This window comes from Phaenicophaeus curvirostris, chromosome 2, assembly GCF_032191515.1.
Source record: "Phaenicophaeus curvirostris isolate KB17595 chromosome 2, BPBGC_Pcur_1.0, whole genome shotgun sequence".
In the NCBI taxonomy this organism is placed as follows: Eukaryota; Metazoa; Chordata; class Aves; order Cuculiformes; family Cuculidae; genus Phaenicophaeus; species Phaenicophaeus curvirostris.
In genome coordinates, this window is record NC_091393.1 from 33,644,889 (window position 1) to 33,668,395 (window position 23,507).

General features: G+C 37.7%; 1 protein-coding gene across 4 annotated transcripts in view; it reads right to left on the reverse strand.

Moving 5' to 3' along the window:
* Window positions 1–22,259, reverse strand: part of LOC138717799 (E3 ubiquitin-protein ligase HACE1-like) — a 52,018-nt gene extending 29,759 nt beyond the window's left edge. The window contains exons 1-11 of one of the 4 annotated variants that reach the window (XM_069851641.1): window positions 22,142–22,259; window positions 17,333–17,387; window positions 16,087–16,176; window positions 14,182–14,286; window positions 12,780–12,855; window positions 12,375–12,506; window positions 11,119–11,201; window positions 8,680–8,776; window positions 7,373–7,474; window positions 4,875–4,981; window positions 3,035–3,185 (exon numbers count right to left, since the gene is read on the reverse strand). In XM_069851641.1, the coding sequence (XP_069707742.1) occupies window positions 3,035–3,185; window positions 4,875–4,981; window positions 7,373–7,474; window positions 8,680–8,776; window positions 11,119–11,201; window positions 12,375–12,506; window positions 12,780–12,855; window positions 14,182–14,286; window positions 16,087–16,176; window positions 17,333–17,387; window positions 22,142–22,217 (1,074 nt within the window). In that variant the 5' untranslated portion in view covers window positions 22,218–22,259. Of the gene's footprint in view, window positions 1–2,938; window positions 3,186–4,874; window positions 4,982–7,372; window positions 7,475–8,679; window positions 8,777–11,118; window positions 11,202–12,374; window positions 12,507–12,779; window positions 12,856–14,181; window positions 14,287–16,018; window positions 16,177–17,332; window positions 17,388–22,141 lie in introns of those variants that run through there. The other 3 variants (XM_069851639.1, XM_069851642.1, XM_069851643.1) reach the window with 3 other exon arrangements.
* Between the last annotated feature and the right edge of the window lie 1,248 nt (window positions 22,260–23,507).

Sequence of the window (23,507 nt, forward strand, 5' to 3'; positions counted from 1 at the left end):
TACCAGGCCTGCAATGAATTACATGCAGGGAACTTCCATAAAGCAAAGATGGCCCCAGATCTAGATATACCCACATTTTCAATCCCTTCTAAGTTAGGTATAGTGACAATTCTTCAAAATTTTTTTCTGTATTATTGTAATAATTGAACAGCATTAGGAAAAAAGCCACAAGAAATATTTTATTTCTTAAACTGGATAAAATGTTTTTGCTCTAGCTTTTTAAAAGGAGTTATGAAGAGCATCATTAAAGGTCATCAGGTAAAAATCTATTTGGACCTAGCAGAAGTACATTCAAGGTGTGGGTGGTGACCTGTACCACTTTCTTGTGCTCTGTAAAGTACTCAAGATCTTACAGGGGACACGAACAAGCATTCCAAGAGACTTGTTTTCCCCATAAAACCTGCATCAAAATTGAAATTATCTACAATATTTATATCCATAATTGAATATTAAGATTGGCAGCAAATTACAATTTAAAGCTACTTTCTCTAAAATTTTCAATATTGATCTGAAATTTGAAATCCTTAAGTTCCTTGTAAGAGCAGCAATCTCTACAGTTTCCTTAATAGTCTCCACTAAAGAGTTACGCAGCGTATATTCAAGAAAACACAAACAAAATGAAAAACAGTTCTGTTCCACTGACATGCACGTCCCACACGCAAGTACTGGTACAAGTGAAGACATAAAACTGACAGGTCTTCATGTAGCCTCCTCCATACCATTATAATAATCTAGATATACAGTAGGCTTTTTCCCTTCTCCTAAAAGGCCAAAGGGATCATCAACCACTCTGTGTTCAAGGAAAGGACAAAAAAGGAAAGGGAAGGTAGGAATAAGGTAGAATGAAAAGTCACTCAACTGACTACAGCACTGTGTCTCTTCTCCCACTACCCAGCTACTGTAAATTCAGGGCAGAACAGGCTAATAGGAACACAACTGAAGACTACCTTAGCATTGCCAGACCAGTGTGCCCCATTTCCAAACAAGAATAAATTCTCATCAGCAGTTTTGAGGTTTTTTTGAAGACTGAAGTTCAAACCAACCTTAAAATTATCACGGAGACAAGCGGTCCCAATGAAGGGCTGCCTCAGTTTTAATACTTCTCAAATAACTAAGTTAACAATAATAATTTTTAAATAATCCTGAAACTTCTTGGTTTGTTAGCTAATGCAACAGTAGTTTGTATTTTACTTATTTACTAAAACTGTAAATGTTGGTTTTACACAATTAAGAATTACTGATATTTTCCAGTACAACTGGAAATACTGATATTTGCCAGTTGCGTAATGTAAGTCCACTACAAAAAAAACTTAACTTTATACTAAACTGAGAAACAACTCATTCAGCACACAAAGTTGTTTGGGCACAAAGATACATGAATCTGCTGAAACAATTTCCTTTGCAAATATCAAGTTTAGTGTTTTTGTTTTATAGTGAGTTCTGAAATGATCTAGAGTTGAAAAGCATGAAATCTTCATTTTTGTTTCTTTTTGGGCTATGAACAAACACAAAATGCAAGTAGATGAGGTCAGTTACTCCTAAAACCTTGAAGAAAAAATGTAGCAGAATACCTACACAGAAAGGTGACAGAGTATCTCACCACAGATAGTTCCTGCATTAAACACAGGTAATATCTGCTAGTTATTTAAGCTGGTATATTTAAACCAATTTTGATTAGAACCGTTAGAAAATGCTGTCTAACAAAACTATTCTTGTGATTCAGGTAAGGCTTTGTTTTTTGAAAACAGAAATCTGGTTAAATTCACAACGTGCCAATCTATCTCAACACAGTTCAGTGTAAAGGACAAATTATTACATTGCATATGTACAATGCACTACAACTTCCACACAGTATTTTTCATACTCAAACACTAGTTTTATAATCATTATATAAATCAATTACTAAAACTGTTATGCTATCAGAAAAACAAACATTTGTGCTTGTTTTTTAGATAGTCTAATACTTTGTCTTTCAAGAGATAAGCTACTTAACTAAATATAGCTGGAATTAAAAGTATCATATTTCGTGACCTTATCAATACAGCTCTGTCTTAAAAGTCATCAGAAGTAACCTGATGAACACATCATACCAGCAAATAAATGCAGTAATTTCAAAATACTGTTTTCAAGAGAGCCTGAAAGAAATGCAAAGGTGAGGAAAATTCTCATGTAATCACTGCCATTTCAATTTGATAAGAACTGTGCTATTTAAGAGGATGGAGGGAGACAAGGGAAAAAGAGAGATTACCCTTCAGTTCTTATTATTTAAGTGCTCTGAATGGCATGCCAGTCATCCCCAATGCAGATTGACTGGCACACAGGAAAAACTGCTTTAGAGAAAGGCAAGCTATGGTTTTCAGCAGAGGGATTTCCTCAGACAAGTACCAAAATTAAAAACTTCAGAATTTAAACATCTAGATGGCAAGCACCTAAAGCATGCATTTGGAAACAGTTATAAATCAATAACATTGTGAGGGTGGTAGTAAACTGGTATGTTTCAAAATACGTAAAATAACATTCAAGAACAACTTGGGAAAATACTTCACCATAACAGTGAAAACACCAAACAGATTAAGAATTCGATTATTTCCATTTATCTTGTGAAGCTGTATGAACCAGTGATCAGAACTCTCAATGCTTCTCCAAATACCATCTTAAAATTATATTAATAAAATCTACTATATTACCATCATCACATCTTGAGATTACTACGCTCCTAAATACAATAATAGAAATAAAAACAAAGTTTACCAAAACTGGCTCTGCAACTAAGCTTTCAACATCTAATAAATGAAACAGTAAACAAGAAATAAACAGAGATCAGAAGATGAGATGTGCATCAGTGGCCAAACGAATTCGGTGAAAAAAAAAAATAATTAAGGAAAGGGAAAAAGGTAGGTTTAACTTAAGAAGGGATAGGGACATCAACCAAACTTACTTCCTGTTCATGAGATGTCTGATTAATGAATGCATGCTTTGTGAAATTCATCTCTTTAACGTCTATCTTCCTAACAACATCATATACTTTTCTGACCTTGAACACCTGACTTCTTGGAGTTTTATTTCCATTGTAGCCCATGTCATTTCCATTACTGGGAGAGGATGGGCCAATGCGAAAGACATGGCAAAATATCCTCACGATCCTTAACAGACTCTTCATTTGAGCTTCATAATTACTTGACAAGCTGGGGGGAAAAATGGAATATATAAGTTTCTCTTCCTAAATAAAACAATTCAGTATGTTAAGGACTAAACAATCTAATGGTAGCTTCCGACACACATGCTGAGAAAGATTCTAAGCTTTAAACGCTAACTAATTTTAACTTTTCTTTCCTGCACCAGCCCCAAATATCAAACATAAGCACTATAATTTTACTAGTATGTACTCAAAATTTTAACTAGAATTGAAATAAGAATTCCAGGTCTTGCAAAATACTTAATTTGGTTTTACACACGTGTAAACTTTTTATGAACCACTGCTAAGAAATTTAACTTAGTACAGTAAGGATCACAACATATGAAACAAATTGGGATATTTGGTTGAAAACATTTTTAATCTAGAAAATATAGCATCCAATGGTAGAAGTGTACTGATTAACCAGATACGCTGCCACGCCCCATCCTCACCTAGCTACTATCCAACACACCCATTGACTACCTCAATTAGACAAGGGATCAGGATGATAAAAGATGGCACTACTAATCAAGAGAAACATGATCTAAAAGATACTATGTAAAAGCCTCATATGCTTTTTATCTGATAAATATATTAAAAGTTTTGTGCCTTAACTGAACTCTGTACCAACACAGTGTAGAATCAGATATATTCATGAATGCATGCACAAGCAGAACATTCTCCATCAAATTCAACTCAGTTTTATGTCTATAAGCCTCAAGCAGTAAGAATTCTATCTTGAACACACAACAAAAACTGCAGCAGCAGCATTTTCCAAGCAAAATTTCAGTTTAAATTCCTTGGTCTCCAAGCAGAGGACTTAAAAAGGGAAACTTTGAAGTGTGTTTAACAGTATACTGAAGCTTTTACTAGAACATTTTTAAACATTCACCTAGGCTCTATCTGCACCAGCAAGACCAAATCATGCCATAGTACAATTATTTCTTGGAAAGTAGAAATACATGATGGCAGCAAAGCTAACTGAACAGCCTTTCTGGTATTCGAGTCAGAAGTCCTCCAGCAGAAGCTCGGTGGCACTCCTAGCTACCTGCTAGAAGCATTACAAGAAACAACTTAAGGCACTTTTAAACTAAACAACCACCAAACCCAACAGCAATAGGCTGCAGGATAACACCCAGGAAATTAATAGTGATGATACTAGGTCAGCCATGCAAAAGCATCATTATTGGAGGTTTTAATGTACAGAATGCATTTTATACACTACATGTTGGAAGGAGGAAAGAGAAGAAGCCCAAGCTCAGAGGTCTGTGTTCATCAAGTCCTGCCTTCATCTTCATTACATTAAATAAAAATGCAACTGAGAACACAAGTAAAAAAATCTCTTCAAACATACAACAAAAGCATGCAGAAAGTAAAGATGGGGGCGGGGGGAAGTGTGATTGATAGTTGGCTAAAAGCTTCCCTACCTAGAGCTGACATAGCCAAACTAACCAAGCAAAACATACACTTCTCTGGAACTCAAGCTTCCACTTGCCAGCAGCTACACAAGGACACCAACTTTCTCTCCTGAAGTCCTCATGAATACAGCAATATAAGTAGGTGCTGTCATACAGAATCAGATGCAAGATCCATCTACTCCAGCATGTGCCTAGCATCAGACAGTTTAGACTATTATAACTATTAGTAACACTAACTACCAGGTAGCTTATCAGGCTACTTATGATCCTCTCACACTTACCTAAGCAGTTTGTGACCATTTGTTGTAGCAACTTCAGCAAGACCTGTCAGGATTTTAAGATACTGGCTTTCACTCTGCTGAGACAAGTGTTCCAGAACTTGCCGCAACTGATACATAAAAACAAAAGAAATTCCATAGTGTCATGAAGCATCAGACAAACATTTAATTTAGAACATTATCATCCAAGCATTAATACTTACCAATATTAATGTACATCTATATCGTCCAATGGCTAATCTAACCTCAGTTAACATTTCACTGTAAGTTAAAAAGCATGCTGAAAGATATATATTCTAGTGTCAATGTATGTATTATAGGATATGTAATATTACAGAAACCTGTCGAGTGCTGGATGCTTAACCATGTATTATTAATTCATAAGAACAACTTATTTTAATATGAAAACAAAGCTGAATACACTTTCAACTTCTGAAAGCTAGAAGTATATTTTAAGTTTCATGATTCATAACTTAACACTCTCCTCGGTTCACTCCTCAGTTTATGACACAGTGTAAATGAACCCTGCATCTTAGACTTTGCTCTCACTATATTAATTTTTTGCTCAAGATACTGAATGTCCTTTCTTGGACAAGAAGTCATACCCTGATAATCAATAACTGTTACGATTACGCCCTTCTCAAAATTGCCCCTCTTCTTTCACTAATACCATCAAATGGCTCACAAAGAGTACATTGCGAACACCCAGACACTGCCCAGTCTTTAACTCCTTTCTCCTACACTTTCCTGTAGCCTTGACTATTTTTTTACCACAGAAAAATTAACTCTTTAGTGGCACTGCTCTTCATTAACTCCTACTGTATTCTCGTTTACACTCTTCTCTCTCACCTTCAGAAAGTTCTGTAATCCTTCTCACAGAACTGTAGAAAGGTGGAATTAAAAGGAATCCTTCTCACAAATATAATCTAGTCCAACACTCCACCTTGAGACAGAAGCACTTGTATCTGCGCTCTAAACTGGTTTGCCCAATTTGTCTGCCTGGTTAACAGATGTCTTCTACTCCAGAAGTCCTGCGTTAGTGATCTCTCCTAATGCTTCACCGTCCTTGATCACGTGAGTTATTCCTCAGGGTTCAGCTGAATCTCTAGCTACAAATATCTAAGGCTGTATCTTTCTCCGTGCAGTCTGTTGATAGTTTTTCCAGTTTGTCAAGAACATTTAAAATGCGAGTCCTGACTTCTAACACACATGAGAGTATTAATTGGTCATATATATATGACTTTGGGCGAAATACCTCAGATCTTAGCCACAGAAAACCATACTTAATATGTGTTATTGACGGAAGCATGTAACTATAACATGTATTATATAATATAGTCTGTATACTTCCTTGTTCAGATCTCAGTTTTGCACACACCTCCACCATTACACAGACAGACGAAACCCTCACTTTTCTTGCTTATTGCTTTCCCTACTACAATACATGATAGCATACTTCGCCATTTACTGTTTTGTACGTCTTTTTCATTCCATGGTTTTAGTCCTTTACCCCTCCCTTTTATTTGAAAACATCTACACCACCTCCCCATGTTTCTAATACATACTTGAGAACTCTCACCTGCCATTTTATTTTTTAAAACTCAACTCTACCTCAGAAATCTAAACACTGTTTCCGAACAGATTTGTGAATCCTCAGTCCCGTAGTGGAAATAATGGTATTACAGAGAACAAGACAAACGTAAAAAAATCTAGCAAACCAAGTTCAGTGAAGTGGCAGCCAATACCTTACTAAATACACAATTCTTTTTTTTACTTTTAAGTCTGTGAGATTGTTTGCAGTTATTTTCAAGCAAACAATATATTAAAAACCCACAGCTAGATGGATTAAGAAGGGGAAATAAGCATCCCATGCTTCCTTCTCCCTACACAATCAAGAAACAAAAATTCTTTTCCTTACTTTATCTTTCTTTAGATTGTACTACCCCACAATAATAAAAAAAATAGGTATAGAAGAAGCACCAAAAAAGGAACAGTTCAATCTACAGCAACAATAACCGAATGAAATTGCAGCTGTAGTCTTTTATACTCTAATTGTACAAGGCAACTTCATATAGGTGAGCTCATACACCAAATATTCAAGTTCATTCTAGATGATTCAAGCCTCAAGACACAGCTTAAATGGATAACTGCAGATATTCACTAAATGAAGGAAAACAGGCCCCATTTTGCAAAGAAATGGTACATACAGAACACTCCACCGGCACCTTGGTACTGAAGCTTGCAACAAGTTTGGCAAATATCCAAAGTCAGAACACTAAATTTAAAGTATATCCTACATTTAATCCCAAATTCTTGTGTTCAAAACTATGTGAAGACTGTAAATTTTCCATGGGGGAGTCAGAGAAAGTACATAGTGGTCATCTACTGCAGCACTGTGCATCAGCTGCTGGTAATGTCTTCTAATCAGAACACTAACACTAAGCAATCAGGTCTCCACAACACAGACAGACTGGTAGCTTTAAAATACGTAACACTATTACCATGTTTTCCCGCAGATCTTCATTCTGTGTCATTTGAATTATTGTCTGGAAAAGTCGAGGATGGTACTGTATTAATACTTCACAAGTCTCTCCATACCCACCCTAAAAATCAACAGATGAAAAACCATTAGAAATATTAGAATTAGGGTCTCTAGTATTATAAGCACTAAAATCTACTAAAGATTACAATTTTTGTTTAATCTGAATGAAAAAATACAATCCTAAAACAAACCGGAATTAAATATGTTTCAAAGTTATCAACAACTTTCAGCAGAAGATGGAATCAAATACTTTCAGTGTATCTGCTCACATATACCTGGTCCCTTTCTTCTGTTTTTCGTAAACACTTTACCACTTAGAAAGCCAAAGTAACATTTGAACTCCTTACAGCTTACCAGAAATTGAAAACAGTGCAATATTTATCTTCTCTTCCCATCGCTGATGGATGACACACCTACCTAACTACATCCAGGTTCTAATCCTTAAAAACAAATATTTTCCTAAAGGTTCATAAAGGCACAAGTATGACTCGTTAAAGGAAGAAACAGAATAAACTCTATTTTAGGGCTTTAAAGAGTTATTTAACTTTAAAAATCAACACACAAGTACGATTCCACTTCTGCTTTAAATCAACAGCCCAGACTAACTTCACAAACTTTTGAGAAAAACATTTTTTGGAAAGAAGAGAACTTGAATTTGTGGTTTATTTGTTCAACACTTATTTAACACAGGTGTACTTTTAAGCAGGCACTTAAAACACATCACATTCTACACCAGAAAGAGGACCATGCAATGTATTAAATACTGCAACTCTAGAGGCTTCTTCTCTTTGCATGACAGTTTATAACTCACTTCACTAACAACAGATTCATTAAACAGATGCATTTAATCATTCCTGGAGCCAAGAAACCAAGTATTAAAACTTAAACCATCCAGAATCTGCAAGAATTAAAAGTCAGCTCTTCAAAACCAAGGTAATATCCCTGGCAAGAAAAATACGAAGCTAATTTCAATCTTTTAAAAGCGTGGATCTACTCTGAAAAGCAAAGCTGTATGCAAATGATAAAACCCTTCAAGTTAAAGGGAAGCAAATAGTTTGGTTTTTTCCTTTTTCACTTAGTATCATGACCTTATAAACTAGCTGATCACGAACACAGCAAGATCATCACTACAAAAGAACAAACACCAGGTGTCACTATTCACACCTAAAAAAAGGCCTTAAAAATAAAAAAAAGTTTAACACTGATCAGGCTACACTACAGTAACTGATAGAAGTTCACAGAAAAATAGTGTTGCTAACTCAATACCTGTACACAGAGATCCAAAGGAGTAACACCATTTTTGTCTGGTAAATATTTGGCTCCTCTCATCAAAAGAATTTGTGCAGTGTCTCTCTGGCCATGGCTATTCAAAAGAAGACAAAAAAAAGTGAGTTAATACAGCACTTATTACGAGTGATGAATCTGGCTTTATTGCATCAAACAAGCAAAACCAATGTAAGTTACAAGAAAACAAATAGTTATGGTATGAAACTAAGCAGTTACACAGGACGGAAGATAACACCACTTAAATTGCTCTACTACCTTTCAAGGCCACTGCAGAAGCACAGTACAAAATTCAGTATAGGCCATTTATCAAGCAAGAGTCACGCTCATCATTCAGAAATAATTCATGTCAGCCTAGCCTCATAAATATGCATGAGCTGCATTACCCAAAGAAGACCTCTTTCTCAATTCACACCCTAATTTACTTCACAAAGTTTTCTTCACCAAGTTCTTTGGTCATTCCTACTAGAGAAAAAATATTCTAATTGTGCTTTAACCACTAGTAAAACATTAGTAGGTTTTCTTATTGATACAAAATCTTTTTTTGCACCAGAGCTCAAATTATCACTTTTGGCTCCGACTGCTTTCAATCAATACAAGTGAATATTTTACCTAGCCTTTAAATGTGAAGAACAGTGAGTTTTATTTTCGCACTCAGTTTATTTCATAGTCTCACTCATCTATTTAAAGGTTATATAGGACATTTATGTCTCTTAGAGTTGAGAATTTCACAACTATTCCAACAGGCCATCACTGCCTAGAAAACAGTAAGACTTATATGCCTCAGCACCTAGAGTACATGCTTTCCAAAACCCTTTCTTCTGAAGAAAATGAGAAATTAGGTACCAGTAGTTAGATGTTGACTTCATTAAAAACACACTGACACACTAGTTCACTGCTGCCTTCACCAGTACTTAGTGAACATACTGACAAATGTAATACAGAAGTATCTAACGGGTGAAACAAAATAACAATACAAAAGACACATAATTAGGTTTACAAATAAGTTTTTCAATGAAGATTTGGATCACAAGCTAGTTTGTAGTGTGCCCTTTACACAAATGTATAAGGGTATTTGCTGCCCTGAAGCACACCAAGGCTGCCTGCACTAACAGTTCAGGAAGGGCAGAGGAAAAAGCAACAATTAACATCTGAGGGTCTCTCAACAGTTCCCTGTTTAGTTCTTCTCAACCATGTCCTTCCAAGCCCAGGCAACCAACAGGTTAATATAATGCAAACAAACATTCAGTGTCAGGTACCAGATCTCAGAAAGGAGCTAAGATTAATAGTCTGCTTGAGGCATCGCTTCACTGTAATTCTCTAGAGTAAGTGCAAAACCCAACGCCTTGAAAAGATAGGGGTTTCTGAGTCAGATTTTGAGCGTCCATACCCTTTCTCCAGCCATAACCAGCCACTGCTACCACATCTTGCTCCTCCTACCACCCAGGATCTACAACTTTTCTTCCTTGGTGGCAGCACAATCAACTGGCAATGCGAAGACATCAATTTCCACTATGCATCCCGTTCATTCTAGCCTGTCAGTGCCTCCAACTGTTAATTTCTAAAAGAACATCACTACTGTAGATGCAACACATTCCTTTCTCATCGCAAATCTCCAAGCCAAGGCAAGTTGCTTATTTCCTTTCAAGTGGATGCCAGTACCAGTCCCTAGATCAAGCACCAAGGCATTCAATTAGCTAGCAGCTATTTATTCTCCCCTTCTTCTCAACTGCCAGAAGTCAGCTTAAACTAACTCCAGAGACCAGGACTCCCTCAACATAACTCTTGGCAGGCTGCCAGGTTAGTTCATTTCCTCTTTTGTTTATACTAACATTTAATCATAGGTGAACTATTTAACCTGTAACCAAAGCACAGGGATTATAAAATTGTAAATGTTCTACCAAATAGCAGAAATGCTCCAATTAAAACAAAAGGTCGTCTATCATATGTGATTAGTTTTGAAATAAAACTAAACTGTGAAGAAAACAGAACTGATCAAAGCAACAACATAGTTTCAAATCAAGATTGTAACTTTAAGGCATATATGCACATTTCACGTACACTGTAATATCGCAATGCACTTGCCTTATAAAAGGCTGCATTTTTAGTTTACTCAAAATAGTCTATGTTGGCAGATCTCATTTTTTCAGAAAAAAAGTTCAGCAGTTATTAATTTATGAATCGTATTAGAAGATGCACAGCTATATGTTTAACACATCTGTTAGAAACAGGTATACACGCCTGCAGTACTAAGCTACGTATTTAAATAAGACACCAAACTACAATCAAATAGATACCAGTCAGCCTCTGTTTCTTAGATTTTATGTGTTCTAACCATTGCTAATGCACAAGGCGGGGGGTGGGGAGGGTTGGGAAATCGATTCTACCTATAGCACAGTATTCAAATTTAAGAATATATACCTGCAAGCAAAGTAGAGCGGAGTTGCCCCTGACACATTTGGCCTGTTTATATCTGCACCGCTGTCCAGCAAACACTGCACTGTCTAGAACAGAAGAAAATATCAGCATTAGGAAAGAGCAACAGAAATTTCTATTGGCTTGCAACCATGCCACGCATGTCTGCATTACCAAAAATTTAATTTTTGGTAATGAATCTCAAAACCAAAATTCCTGAACACTAGATGGAAAATGATAGCTGTCAAAGCTCATAAAGCTTCCTTTGAACTTCCCATTTTAATAAAAATGCCTTTTATTGAACTTCAGCTAATCCCAAAGACTCCTGGAATTACAAGCCATTTCAAAACTGAAAATTACACTTTCTAGAGAAATAAGCTTCGGGTCAGTGACAGCCTTATCACAAGGCAAAGTTTTAAACATACTCTGGAATAAAAGAAATAAGTAAGCAAATTCTAAAATATTAGAACATTAAGCAGACTCTCAAACAACTTTTGCTATTTTCCAGTCACATAAAGTAGGTAAGTATACAGATAACAGTTTCACAGAACGTGATCTTCCAAATTTGAGCTCTGACAACGACAACAGAAAGGATCTGGGTAAAAAGGTAACTTTTATGAGTTTTTTAAACAGTACATACACCTGGAGACATCTCCATAATTCAAAATCACTACTCTATTTGGCTGTGAGACAGTTCAAGTAAAGCAGCCAGACTCTGAGAGTAAACAGTCAGCTCTAATGCAAGACTAAGCCTAAAAATTATTCACGCACCTCAATAAAAAATGAAGGAGTCTATGCCTACTTGTTTATTTCTAATATTAAAAATCTAAATGACCCAACTCTGTTCATTTTTATTCACGGTACATGAAGATCATTTCAGACTTCAAAAGCACATAATAACTGGTACAATTATGAATCAAACATGTTCTAAGAAGTAAGGAAGAACATTTTCAAATGTTTAACAGTACATCAAAACCTTCATTAAACAAGGCAATAATAGTATTACAGAACAGCTGAATAGAATACAGTAAGTCACTTGAACATACAAACACTGAAATCAATCATCTCTACAAGAATAAATCAGTTATTCCCATGGAAGTGCATGCAGTCAATACTTAGACAAACAACAGAGTTCTTCACACTTCTAACCACAATCACATGCATGACTCACCTAAAGGTTGTAAAGAAAACCACACACAAACCACCGAGGCATTAAGCAATTCTTTACAAACCCAACACATTAATAAAATTTAGAAACTTACCGTCTTGTGTCCATTTTGACAAGCCACATGAAGTGCTGTCTGTCCCATTGCATCTTCAACATCGACATTACTGACATGCTGAACAAGATCATGAAGCAGTTCTGTTCGTCCATTGACAGCCAACCAATGAATCTAAGCACAAAATTACAACTTATATTTTCTTTAGAAATAAGTGTTTCATAAATACGATTTTAAATCTGGTTATACTATTGACAAAATTTTCACAAAGAGAAGCTTTGAAATAATATCATATGCTTAGGTACTTTGATCAAATCTTTTGATTCTTAAGGGCACTCGACACAACCTTTTTGTTTATTTACATGTAAGACTGCAAGAGTTTAAGAAATGAGAATCTTCAAGTTCTTCATTCATTTTAAGAGCACCGTGAGAATCAACAGCACTTACTGCAGTCAAGCCTTCATTATTACAAATGTTGACATCCGCATTGTATTCCAGCAGCTTGCTCATACATTTCTTCTGGCTATAAACAAAAGAATACATTAAAAACCAGCCAGATAAAATCACTCACAAAGATCCAATAACTTCTTAAGCTCCACTCAATTCATCTTTGTACATATCACAGCAGATAGTTTTAATTTATAAGGAATAAAGTACTGAGCACACCAGTAGCACTACAGACTCATACAGTGCAAGTGTGGCATACGACAACACAGGGCTAAAACCACAGTTGTAGAGCTGAATGTTTTTGTAGAAAGTGTAGAAGTACTTAACTACCACTCCAACAGCTTCAGCTCAGCATGAACTACGCTCTTAAGACAAGTAGCTAGAGTTCAGCTAATGGAAGTCCAAGAAGTTCATCATCATTGGTACACTTCAGTGAACACATTTACAGTACACCACTAAATCATTATTTAATGAGACACTCATTGCAACACTTTGTAAATCTCTGGCAAGTACAATAACTGCTTTAATGAAAGCAAGGCTGGCTTTTCTACTTCATGTTTTGTTTGGTCTTTTAATCCTCTGTACTGCTCCAAGTGCTTTACCTTTAAGAGTTAATTCTTTTTATTTGGTACCTCTTCCAACTTTTTCATGCTTCCTTTCCACATAACTGTCTCCTCTGTGTATTTCTGTATTCACCATGTACCATTTGGCTGCTTCTTTCTACCTTCTACAGCTACCACTCCCACATACCTAAACACTAAACACTACCTGCTCCTCATTTGAAGTACCAACCATGACACAATTCAGTTACTTTATTAACACACACACTCTAATAAGAAAAAGACAGTATTACTATTATCAGCTGTGTGTTTCCACATACTACAATTCAAGAAATAATATCTTAAAAGATCTTAAAAAGGTGTTTTCCCACTGTTTTGGGGTTTTATTTCCTTCTCCTAATATCATGCAAACTTTGTATTCCTTTTCTTGTAGTCAAAATTTCCTTGGAGACAATATCCGAGTAAAAATCCAAAACCTCTGAACCCTTCCAAGCGCTCCAGTGTTCTCTTCAAATTATTTTCTTACTTAGCTAACCAGAAGCTGAACACACGCCTTTATTTGATCACTGTTGTAAGAACCATTAAGCGCTTGCCTAGAAGAAAACACTAACATGACTGGTGCTGAATTTGGCACTTCAAACAATTTCCTATTTATATAAAATTAATTTCTGAATATTTCAAGTACAGATTTTAATCTCCAAGTTACCTGTAAGTGTGTAATCTCCATTTTCAAATGTAAAAATAAAAAAGGTATTTTGTTTGAACTACGCACAAATACAACAAAATGTCAGCTCAAATGCACTATGCGCAAAATTTAAGGGTTTTAAAAACATTTTTCTTACCCATTCCTTGCTGCTAAATGAAGAGGTGTGCATCCTGAAATGTCTTGATAGTTTGGATTTGCTCCTTTTTTTAATAACAGAACAAGGCATTCAACTGATCCACAGCTACAAACAAAATAAGGAAGAGAAAAACTGTAACAAGGATATTTATAAACCAAATCTATACTGACAAAGACAACAGCAACACTATGTACGAAATACACTCAGTAGGAAATCTTTACACAAAACTATTTTCACACCCTCCATAGTTCCAAGTCACACAAAGCTAGAGGAAAGATACTTAAATGCAATGAGAACAGACTTTTCATAACTTGTACTAATAAACTGTGTACTTACATACTACGTGATTCTAGTGACTTAAACAACCGTGATTCTTTAAGACTACGAACAGTTTGAAACATACACTGTCTAAAATGTTTTGCTTACTATTTCCTCTCTACTCCTTCAGCTTTAATATATTCACTGCACTGAATTATCCATTAAATAAAAATTCTAATATCTTTTTTTATTACGCACCAGTGCCTGGAAGTTACATATAAAAGTTTAAATATCAGAAAAATTCTAGAACTCCTACAAATATTTTTGCTATTTGTTTTGAATCTATAGCTTCCTTCTACTTTTCATAATATAGCAGCTCCTCAGGACAATCAATGTCACCAAAAACAAAGAAACTCTGCATTATGTTTATCTTACTCCTGAACTCTTCAAGAAAAAGAGCTGATCGGGAGGATACAGTATTTCTGTATACATCAAAATCTACCTATTGTTATTAGTTTTCCCAATGCTAGAATTGCTACATAACAATCCAAAGAAACTAAATTCTAACTGTACAGTAAGCTGCAAAATTAGCACCTTGATGATCTCTATCTCTTACCAACAACTAGCCATGATCCACAAACTAAGAGTCCACAAACTGCCTAACACAATAAATACAGCTTTTCAAAGATAATTTTCAAAGATATTAGTTTTCAAACATAATTTTAAGATGTTTGCTAAAAATTTGCTTGCATTTTTTTAAGTACTTTAAGTAAACTTTATATAAGCAGCATGTAATTTTGAGATGGAATGTTTGGCAAACAGGTGTTTCTAAAACAATCTGCTTGAAGACAGAACTTCTGCCTTTATTGTGCCCAATTATTTGCCATTTATATACAATGCTGCTACTATTTCTTTTATTATTACTTCCTTTTTACTTTAAAGTAAAAACTTGCAAGATATTTTAAATGGAACGCAAATATAGAGCACTCATTCATAAGTATAAAGTCTAGTTTCCCAAAAGGCCATTTCAAAAAACCATCTGGTTCATTTCTATCAACAATGTTAATCTGGCTGTTTCTTGGCAATACAAATTTATCCCCATTGAAGAGCTACATAAATAATAAATAATCTAGGTAATGGATTCGAAATTTGCATTTAAGTCCTTTACCCAGAATACAAAAATGTATTAGGAGAGGTCAAACTGTATGTCCTAAAGTTATGGTCACATGAAACACTTTGGAACAGCTGCTTCCCAATGAACATCCAAGTGCTTCCCACTGTTTTAGAATACTTCAAAAAAAAATCAGCACCTGAAAACAGTTTCTCTAAGTCTACAAAGGCAAAAGTAACTCAGCTATACAGGATACACATAACGGCTATATTTCTAGACTCATCTACTGAGAAGTCACAGAAAGGATAAAAGCATCCATCCAGATTTCCTTCACTAAAATTTGGAAAGCCATGTGTGAAGTCTGCCCTCTAAATGAGGCAGGCACATTGCTAAAAGAACAAACAAAATACAAAAAGTAAGTGCAAAAAACCAAAATGTTAACTGATACTACAGAGTTTTCCAGCTTACATTGGTGCCTTAGATTTGTGGTAAAATTTTCATTGTTAACTTCTGGACTGGACTCAAGTAAGTCTTACTTTGCTGCAATATGAAGTAAACTTCTCTTCACACGTCCAAATGCATAATTCACATCAAATTTTGAATTTGACAGCAGCTCTGAAACAGACCTTCAAACAGAAAAACAGTTTTAATTAAACAAATAGCTCACAACATCCAAACAAACGTAACACGTACACAAGTGCTCATTTCTCACTCGATCACCACTTCTTTTCCCTGCAACTAATTTCTGAACAAGAGATCCAACAGCTTTCAAGCATCTGTGTATCAACAGTATTTTTACTCTTTCATTTCTTACTTAAACATAAAAAATGAACTGTGACACTGGGCAACTGTTTCAAATGTAAAATAGTAAGAATTAGACTGGATAGCCAAATAAATTCTTTACAAATAGGGAAAACAAGTGTACTAATAGCTCTGGCTTGAAAAAAACATGGATTCCCATTTTCAACACAGACACCAACCTAGTGGGTTTCCCAAACACAGGCAAAGTTCAGAAGGAAGTCTGGTACGTGAAACCACCATGATTAAGTAGGACACATGATACACCAATAGGGTAAGAAATTTAAATAGGAGACTTTAAACCCTAGTTAATTAGTACAGATATAAAATTAGTTAAGACGAAATATTTCAAAACAGTACAAACTGAAAGTGAACTGGTGATTTCAACCTCCAGTAATGAGCTGACCACACAACTTAAAACCCTTGCACACAATCTCAACAAGGTTTTATGTAGCAGAACAAATGTTTATCCTGATTAGATAAACAGTTTACAGCTTCAGGAGGAGTTACTACCTGCTTGCCTAACAATTCCACAGAAGGTAGCACCACTTAGCTGGTGCTACACAGCCCCCAGATCCCAATCACTTTGACAACAACCGGATAAGGGAAACAGCTGCTCATATGAGGAATCCCAGAAGTATCAAACTCTTATTCCATGTCTTTCCAAGATGTCTAATGAGACTAAGAGTTTCCATGTCATCAATAAATACACACTCAGAACTACAACCCAGTTACAAAGCAATGCTGCTGTTCTTATGCTAGGACAAATTTCTCTACATGCATCAACAGAACAAATCCCAGCCCTGGACTATGACATAGGACAAAAGGAGTTTCTCAGGTAAGAATATGCTAGGATGTATACAGTCAGTAACTAACTTCAGCTACAGAAGATAGCAGCAGAACTGAGAATGCTCTAGCAACTACAATTCTAGCTGTTTTTTCCAAACCTTAAAAAAAAAAATCAAATTTGAAAGAAGCTCTCACCTGTGCTGGTCAGCCATAACCATCGGCATTAGCGTATAGACAGCAGTTTCATTATCTGTGAAGAAATTAAATTACTCCATTATCAAAAAGAAATCTTCTATGTAAAGTAAACTCATCTAGCAGCACTTCTTTACCTTTTAAAGTGTCCAATAGATCATAGTTGTTCAATAGACCATTCTTTTCACAGAAGTTATACATACCTAAAGTTTCATTATAAAGAAAAAGCCACCATACTCAGACAGAAGATGTAATTAACAGGACCACAATACGTGGCATTTCAATGTAGTTTTTTTTCTTTTACAAAGTAATAATTACAGAATTTTCAATGGAGCATTAATTTATTTCAACTGACAATTCCATTAATTAAGTCAAAGTATTTAAGAAATGTGCATTAACAAAAAAAAGTAAATAGTTTCTTTTAAAAAGAAAATGTCCTGTGTTCCAAGGTGACCTCCATAGTCCTGATACCTATAAGTTTGTAAAAGTTATTTCTTTAAACTACATTATTCCATAACCATTAATTTTCGTCTCTAAATTTGAATGCCTGAATACAATATATCTCATTTTAATTCCTACCCAGTTTCCACGTTTGAAGGCAATGAAAAAAGGCCAGAACACAAAGATCCAAGTCAATAGTGGGAAGAGAATGACATTCAGCTATATAGTCTCTCTCAGTACTACTGCTGCACACAGCAGCACACTCTATGGGTATGAGGTGCCTGTGTGGTCACTTATGGACATTCTGGAGTAAAACATTATTTTCAAAGGATGAACTTCACAAAATTTAAACTGCTTTAATGTATAATAATAATTAAGAATATTAATGGATAATAATTACTATTAACTATTATTGATTTATAATGACTATAATATCTGTCTTAATGCAAACTATCCACCGTTGGAAGTACAGTCTTAAAAGACTCCTCATAGGTGTCAGCTTATGACAGGAGAGATTGTACTTTCTTAGAACTCAGGTACGTGGTTCCATGATATGGAAGCGTAGGACTGTTCTCATAAAACTTTTGTTTTGAATCTTTTACTCATCATTTTAATTGACCCACATACCAAAGTTACAAAGCAATCAGAACAGGAAGAATTAAAACAGACCCAAACAACTACAGCTTCTCGTATCTTTTACGTACCCTGCTTCTCTAAGTTCACTCATTCCACTAGATAAGCAAGCTGACATTTACCAAACATTAAACAAAGAATTCTTCAAGTGGAATCAGAGAAACCTTTATAATGCTGCAGCTATGTTATTCATTATTATTCTTCTACAGTGCTCCAAGATTAGTGATGTTACCCACTCTCTGAAGCAGTCTGTAGCCAACAAAAGAAACAATGCTAATTTATTATTACCTTTGAACACTAAAGTGTACCCAAATTATATTAATTCTGTTATTTATAAAAAAAAAATAAAAATAAAAATCCATGTTGCTTACTGTGAATACATGGTAGAAGAGACACAAGTCTCTCAAAACACCAAATGATGTTCCAGAGATGCAGAAAGGAATCCTAACTGTCACCAAGTTCAAGAGGTTTAACTGTCTACGTATTGTTCCTTATGGCAGAGCTCTGTGATCATCAGATAACTCCATACCCAACTCACACTACTAGAATTTGACTGTTGTGGGGTGGAGGAGCAGGCTAGGAAGGAGGGGACACATGCAGAGAGAGAGAGTCCTGGAAATAAAATTAAATAGATGCTAAATAAAGATACCAATTATGGAAAAGATTCTATCACTTTTTTAAAATGTACCTACGATTAGCTCCTATATATGCAACTGAGAAAAATATTCTTGTTTGAGCTCTGTTCCACAGATCTCTTACTAAGAAGATACAGCTCTTCAACTGAAATGGAAAACAGAACTTTAGAATGCCAACTGTATCTGTGCATGACATCCCTATGTATTTCCAAAATTGTGCTTTATTAAAGAGACGAGACCAAATAAAAAAAAAAAAACTTTAAATATAAATATACCAGCACACTTGAGTGAAATGCTTAATATTGAATCTAATTCAATTTCACTATATTTCAAGTATTGTGATCTAGAAAAACACAACAGTTAAATATGAGTATGGCTGGGCCATAAAATGCGTTTATGGCACAGTTGCAAAACTAAGTCCTTTACTCTTCTATTAACAGAATCGACACTGTGGAGCATTATGCATTTTCCCAGAGTTTTCCTGCATAGAAAGAATTAAAATGGTGTGAGACTGAAGAGATTTGTGCCTATTTTTATTAAATATTATCCCTATTTATAAACAAACTCCTATTGACTTAAAGTACATGACACCAGAGAGAGAGAAATCATTATATGCCTCACGAACACATAGAACTTATCTAACTTGTATGCATTACAAGTCATCACTATCTAGACCACAAAAGCACCCAAAATGCAGAGTCAGAGCCAACAAAAGGCCTAAAACCTACAAGCTTTGGTTTGCAAGACCCAGTTTTCAGGCACTGACCTTTTAACAGCAAAATCCAGAAATCTGTGTCAAGCCTTAAGTGCCGAGAAAACACTTGCTGAAGGATATTTCAGAAGAGTGATGAAAAAACAACACTACTTCTTATTGGCAAGGTCAGCTCAGGATATTCATTAGCACTGTACTCAGCAGTAAACACTTTTTTTTTATCTTCATAAGACATACTGGCCTGAATTTCGCACAGAACACAATCTTAAAGAAGACTTAGCACTATCCATATAATAGCCTAATGGCTACAGCACGTGCAAAAGAATACCTGGATTTAGTACCTTCTTCAACATAATAAAGTTCCAATACATTTTCATTTCCTAAGAGCGTACTACGACTCTTAATTTAAGGTTGGAAATCTTATATCTCTTCCAAATTAAAGCTATTCATGCGTAAGTGGAGAAAATAACCCTCATAATTCAAGAGGCCAAACACAGCACACAAGAAGCCACCGAACCACATGCCATATTAGACCAGCGGTGGTATTTTCCAAGCTGATCATGTTAGTACATTTTTGGAACAAAACAGTACAACACAAATCTGCTTCTCAAGAAGAGTTTGGGCACGCCTGCATCAACCTAGAGAACACCAAGATCAAGAAAGGAGACATATAACAGGCTAATATCTTGGAATGCAATTTGAGACTTCAGTGACTAAATCCATTTATCGCCTTATTTCAGTCCAGCTGTGATTTGTTTCATGTAATTCTGAGAGAAGGGCAAGATAAGTATTTGTTCCGGAGGTCACAGGGCTTGTACTTGGACTGCCACAGACATTATTACCTCTGAAGCATAAGATAATAATCACAGAATCATAGAATCATCAGGTTGGAAAAGACCCACCGGATCATTGAGTCCAACCATTCCCACCAATCTCTAAACCATGCCCCTCAGTACCTCATCCACCCGCACCTTAAACACCTCCAGGGAAGGCGAGTCAACCACCTCTCTGGACAGACCGTTCCATTGCCTAATGAATGGTCAAGATGGGAAGAAAACAGCTGAACTCAAATTCAGAATGACTTTGCCTACAACAGCACTGTAGTAAAATCAAAGCAGTTGTGCTAAGTGTTATTCCTACTACCATCATCATTTAGTTAAACTGGGGCTGCTACAATATTTCTCTAAGTCTAAGCTTACATTATTACATCAGTTTTCACTGCTGCCATTTAAGAGCTTAAAAGAAGCAGCAAAATCTGCCGGAAATTTCTGTCATTTTGTGAAATTTATGAGCAACTACACTGGCAGACACCACAACTGTTGACATATAAGGAAATAAGGAAAGAGCATAGCAACTCCGCATAAGGGGAAATCCATGTGCAGCTGCCAGAAAGCCCAAACCGGGAACACAAAGAAAACAGAATATCATTCACTCCCTGTCCTCCACCACGGGAAATGCAAGCTGGAAAGCAGACAGAGAAAGCATCACCTGTAAACACAAACCCTGAAGAAAGCAGAATGACAGCCCATGACTCACAAGAACAGAAACTTTTTGCACATCCAACAGCTTTTGCAGGAGCAGCCTTCCCAAAGCTGGAGGCGGCTGGAACACCGAACTACCTGCCGTGAGAACGTGAAGCTACACGAGGAGGCTGAGGGGAGACCTCATTGCTCTCTGTAACTACCTGAAAGGAGGTTGTAGAGAGGAGGGTGCTGGCCTCTTCTCCCAAGTGACAGGGGACAGGACAAGAGGGAATGGCCTCAAGCTCCGCCAGGGGAGGTTTAGGCTAGACGTTAGGAAAAAATTCTTCACAGAAAGGGTCATTGGGCACTGGCAGAGGCTGCCCAGGGAGGTGGTTGATTCACCTTCCCTGGAGGTGTTTAAGGCACGGGTGGACGAGGTGCTAAAGGGCATGGTTTAGTGTTTGATAGGAATGGTTGGACTCGATGATCCGGTGGGTCTCTTCCAACCTGGTTATTCTATGATTCTATCACCATCCTGGTACTGGGAGGGCAGCACCCACGACAAGTAGTTCAGAGTGGGAAAAAGAATAATAACAATTAGGCGGCGACCAGCGACGGCAGCAGCGACTTATAACACCTTTTTAAAGAAAAGTCAGCACTATAAAAAGAGCAAATCCACAAGGATGCGCCACCGACGAAGCATCCGAGGGAGGATTTTAAGGCAGATAACAGGGAGCGCGGCACCGCAGACCCCGGGGGAAGGCAGAGGGCGGGGAAGCCGCTGCCACCGTCGTTTTCGCCACGAAAAACAAACGACGAGGCCCTCGGGGAGCTGGAGGGGAGCCGGTTCCCGTTCCGCCGCGCCGCCCCGCGGGGCTGGGACGGAGAAGCCGCCGCCGCCGCCGCCTCCCGCCTCCCCGCCTCGTACCGTCCGGCAGCTCCACGGTGCGCGCGCGGCGCAGGGACCGCGTCAGCCGGTTGAGCTGCTCCATGGCTCTCTCCATCCTCGGGGCGAGCGGACCGGACCCGCGGCCACCCCGCGCTGCCGCCGCTGCTGCCGCCGCCGCGACACCCCTCACCCCTATCCCAACCCTCAGCCCATGGCGGCGGCGGCGGTGGCGCCCCCGGGCCCCGCCCCTCTGCGCGTGCGCGGCGGCTGCGCGTGCGCGGGGCGGGGCCGGCGGCACCGGGCTGGAGGCGCGTAGGGCGGGGGGGGTTGAGGGGGGTGAGGGGTGGCGGGGGGCAGCGGTGAGGGGCTGTGTGTTCGACTCGTGCTGACCGGGCTGCTCAGAGCCCCATCCAACCCGGCCATGAGCACCTCCAGGGATGAGGCAGCCACAGCTTCCCTGGGCAACCTGTGCCAGCACCTCACCACCCTCAAAGTGAAGAAATTCCTCCTTATGTCTAGTCTAAATCTGCCCCTCTCCAGTTTAGACCCATTGCCCCCAGTCCTATTGCCCCTCTATTCCTCTTTTGTGCCCCTCTGTTCCTCTCTTGGGAGACCTCATCTGGAGTACTGTGTCCAGTTCTGAAGTCCTCAACGTAAGAAGGATATGGAACTGTTGGAATAGGTCCACAGGAGGGGTACAAGGATGATCCGAGGGCTGGAGCACCTCCATAGAATTTTTTTTTTACAAAAGCTTGTAGTGATAGAACCACAGAATCATAGAACAGTTTAGGTTGGAAGGGACCTTAAAGATCATCTAGTTCCAACCCCCGTGCCATGGGCAGGGACACATCCCACCAGACCAGGCCGCCCAAGGCCCCATCTAACCTGGCCTTAAAAACCTCCAGGGATGGGTCATCTGCAACCTCCCTTGGTAACCTGTTCCAGTTTCTCACCACTCTCATTAGGAAGAAATTCTTCCTAATGTCTAGTCTAAATCTGCCCCTCTCCAGTTTATACACATTCCCCCTTGTCCTATCATCAGAAGCCTTGGTGAACAGCCCCTCTCCAGCTTTCTCGTAGGCCCCTTTCAGGTGCTGGAAGGTAACTACAAGATCTCCTCAGAGCCTTCTCTTCTCTAGGCTGAACAAGCCCAACTCTCTCAACCTGTCCTCACAAGGGAGGTGCTCCAGCCCTATGATCATCTTCGTAGCCCTCCGTTGGACCCATTCCAACAGTTCCATATACTTCTTATGCTGGTGATTCCAAGTGAACACAATACTCCAGATGGGGTCTCACAAGACAGGAATAGAGGGGCAGAATCACCTCCCTTGACTTGCTAGCCACGCTTCTTTTGATGCAGCCCAGGATACAGTTGGCCTTGTGGACTGCGAGCACACATTGCTGG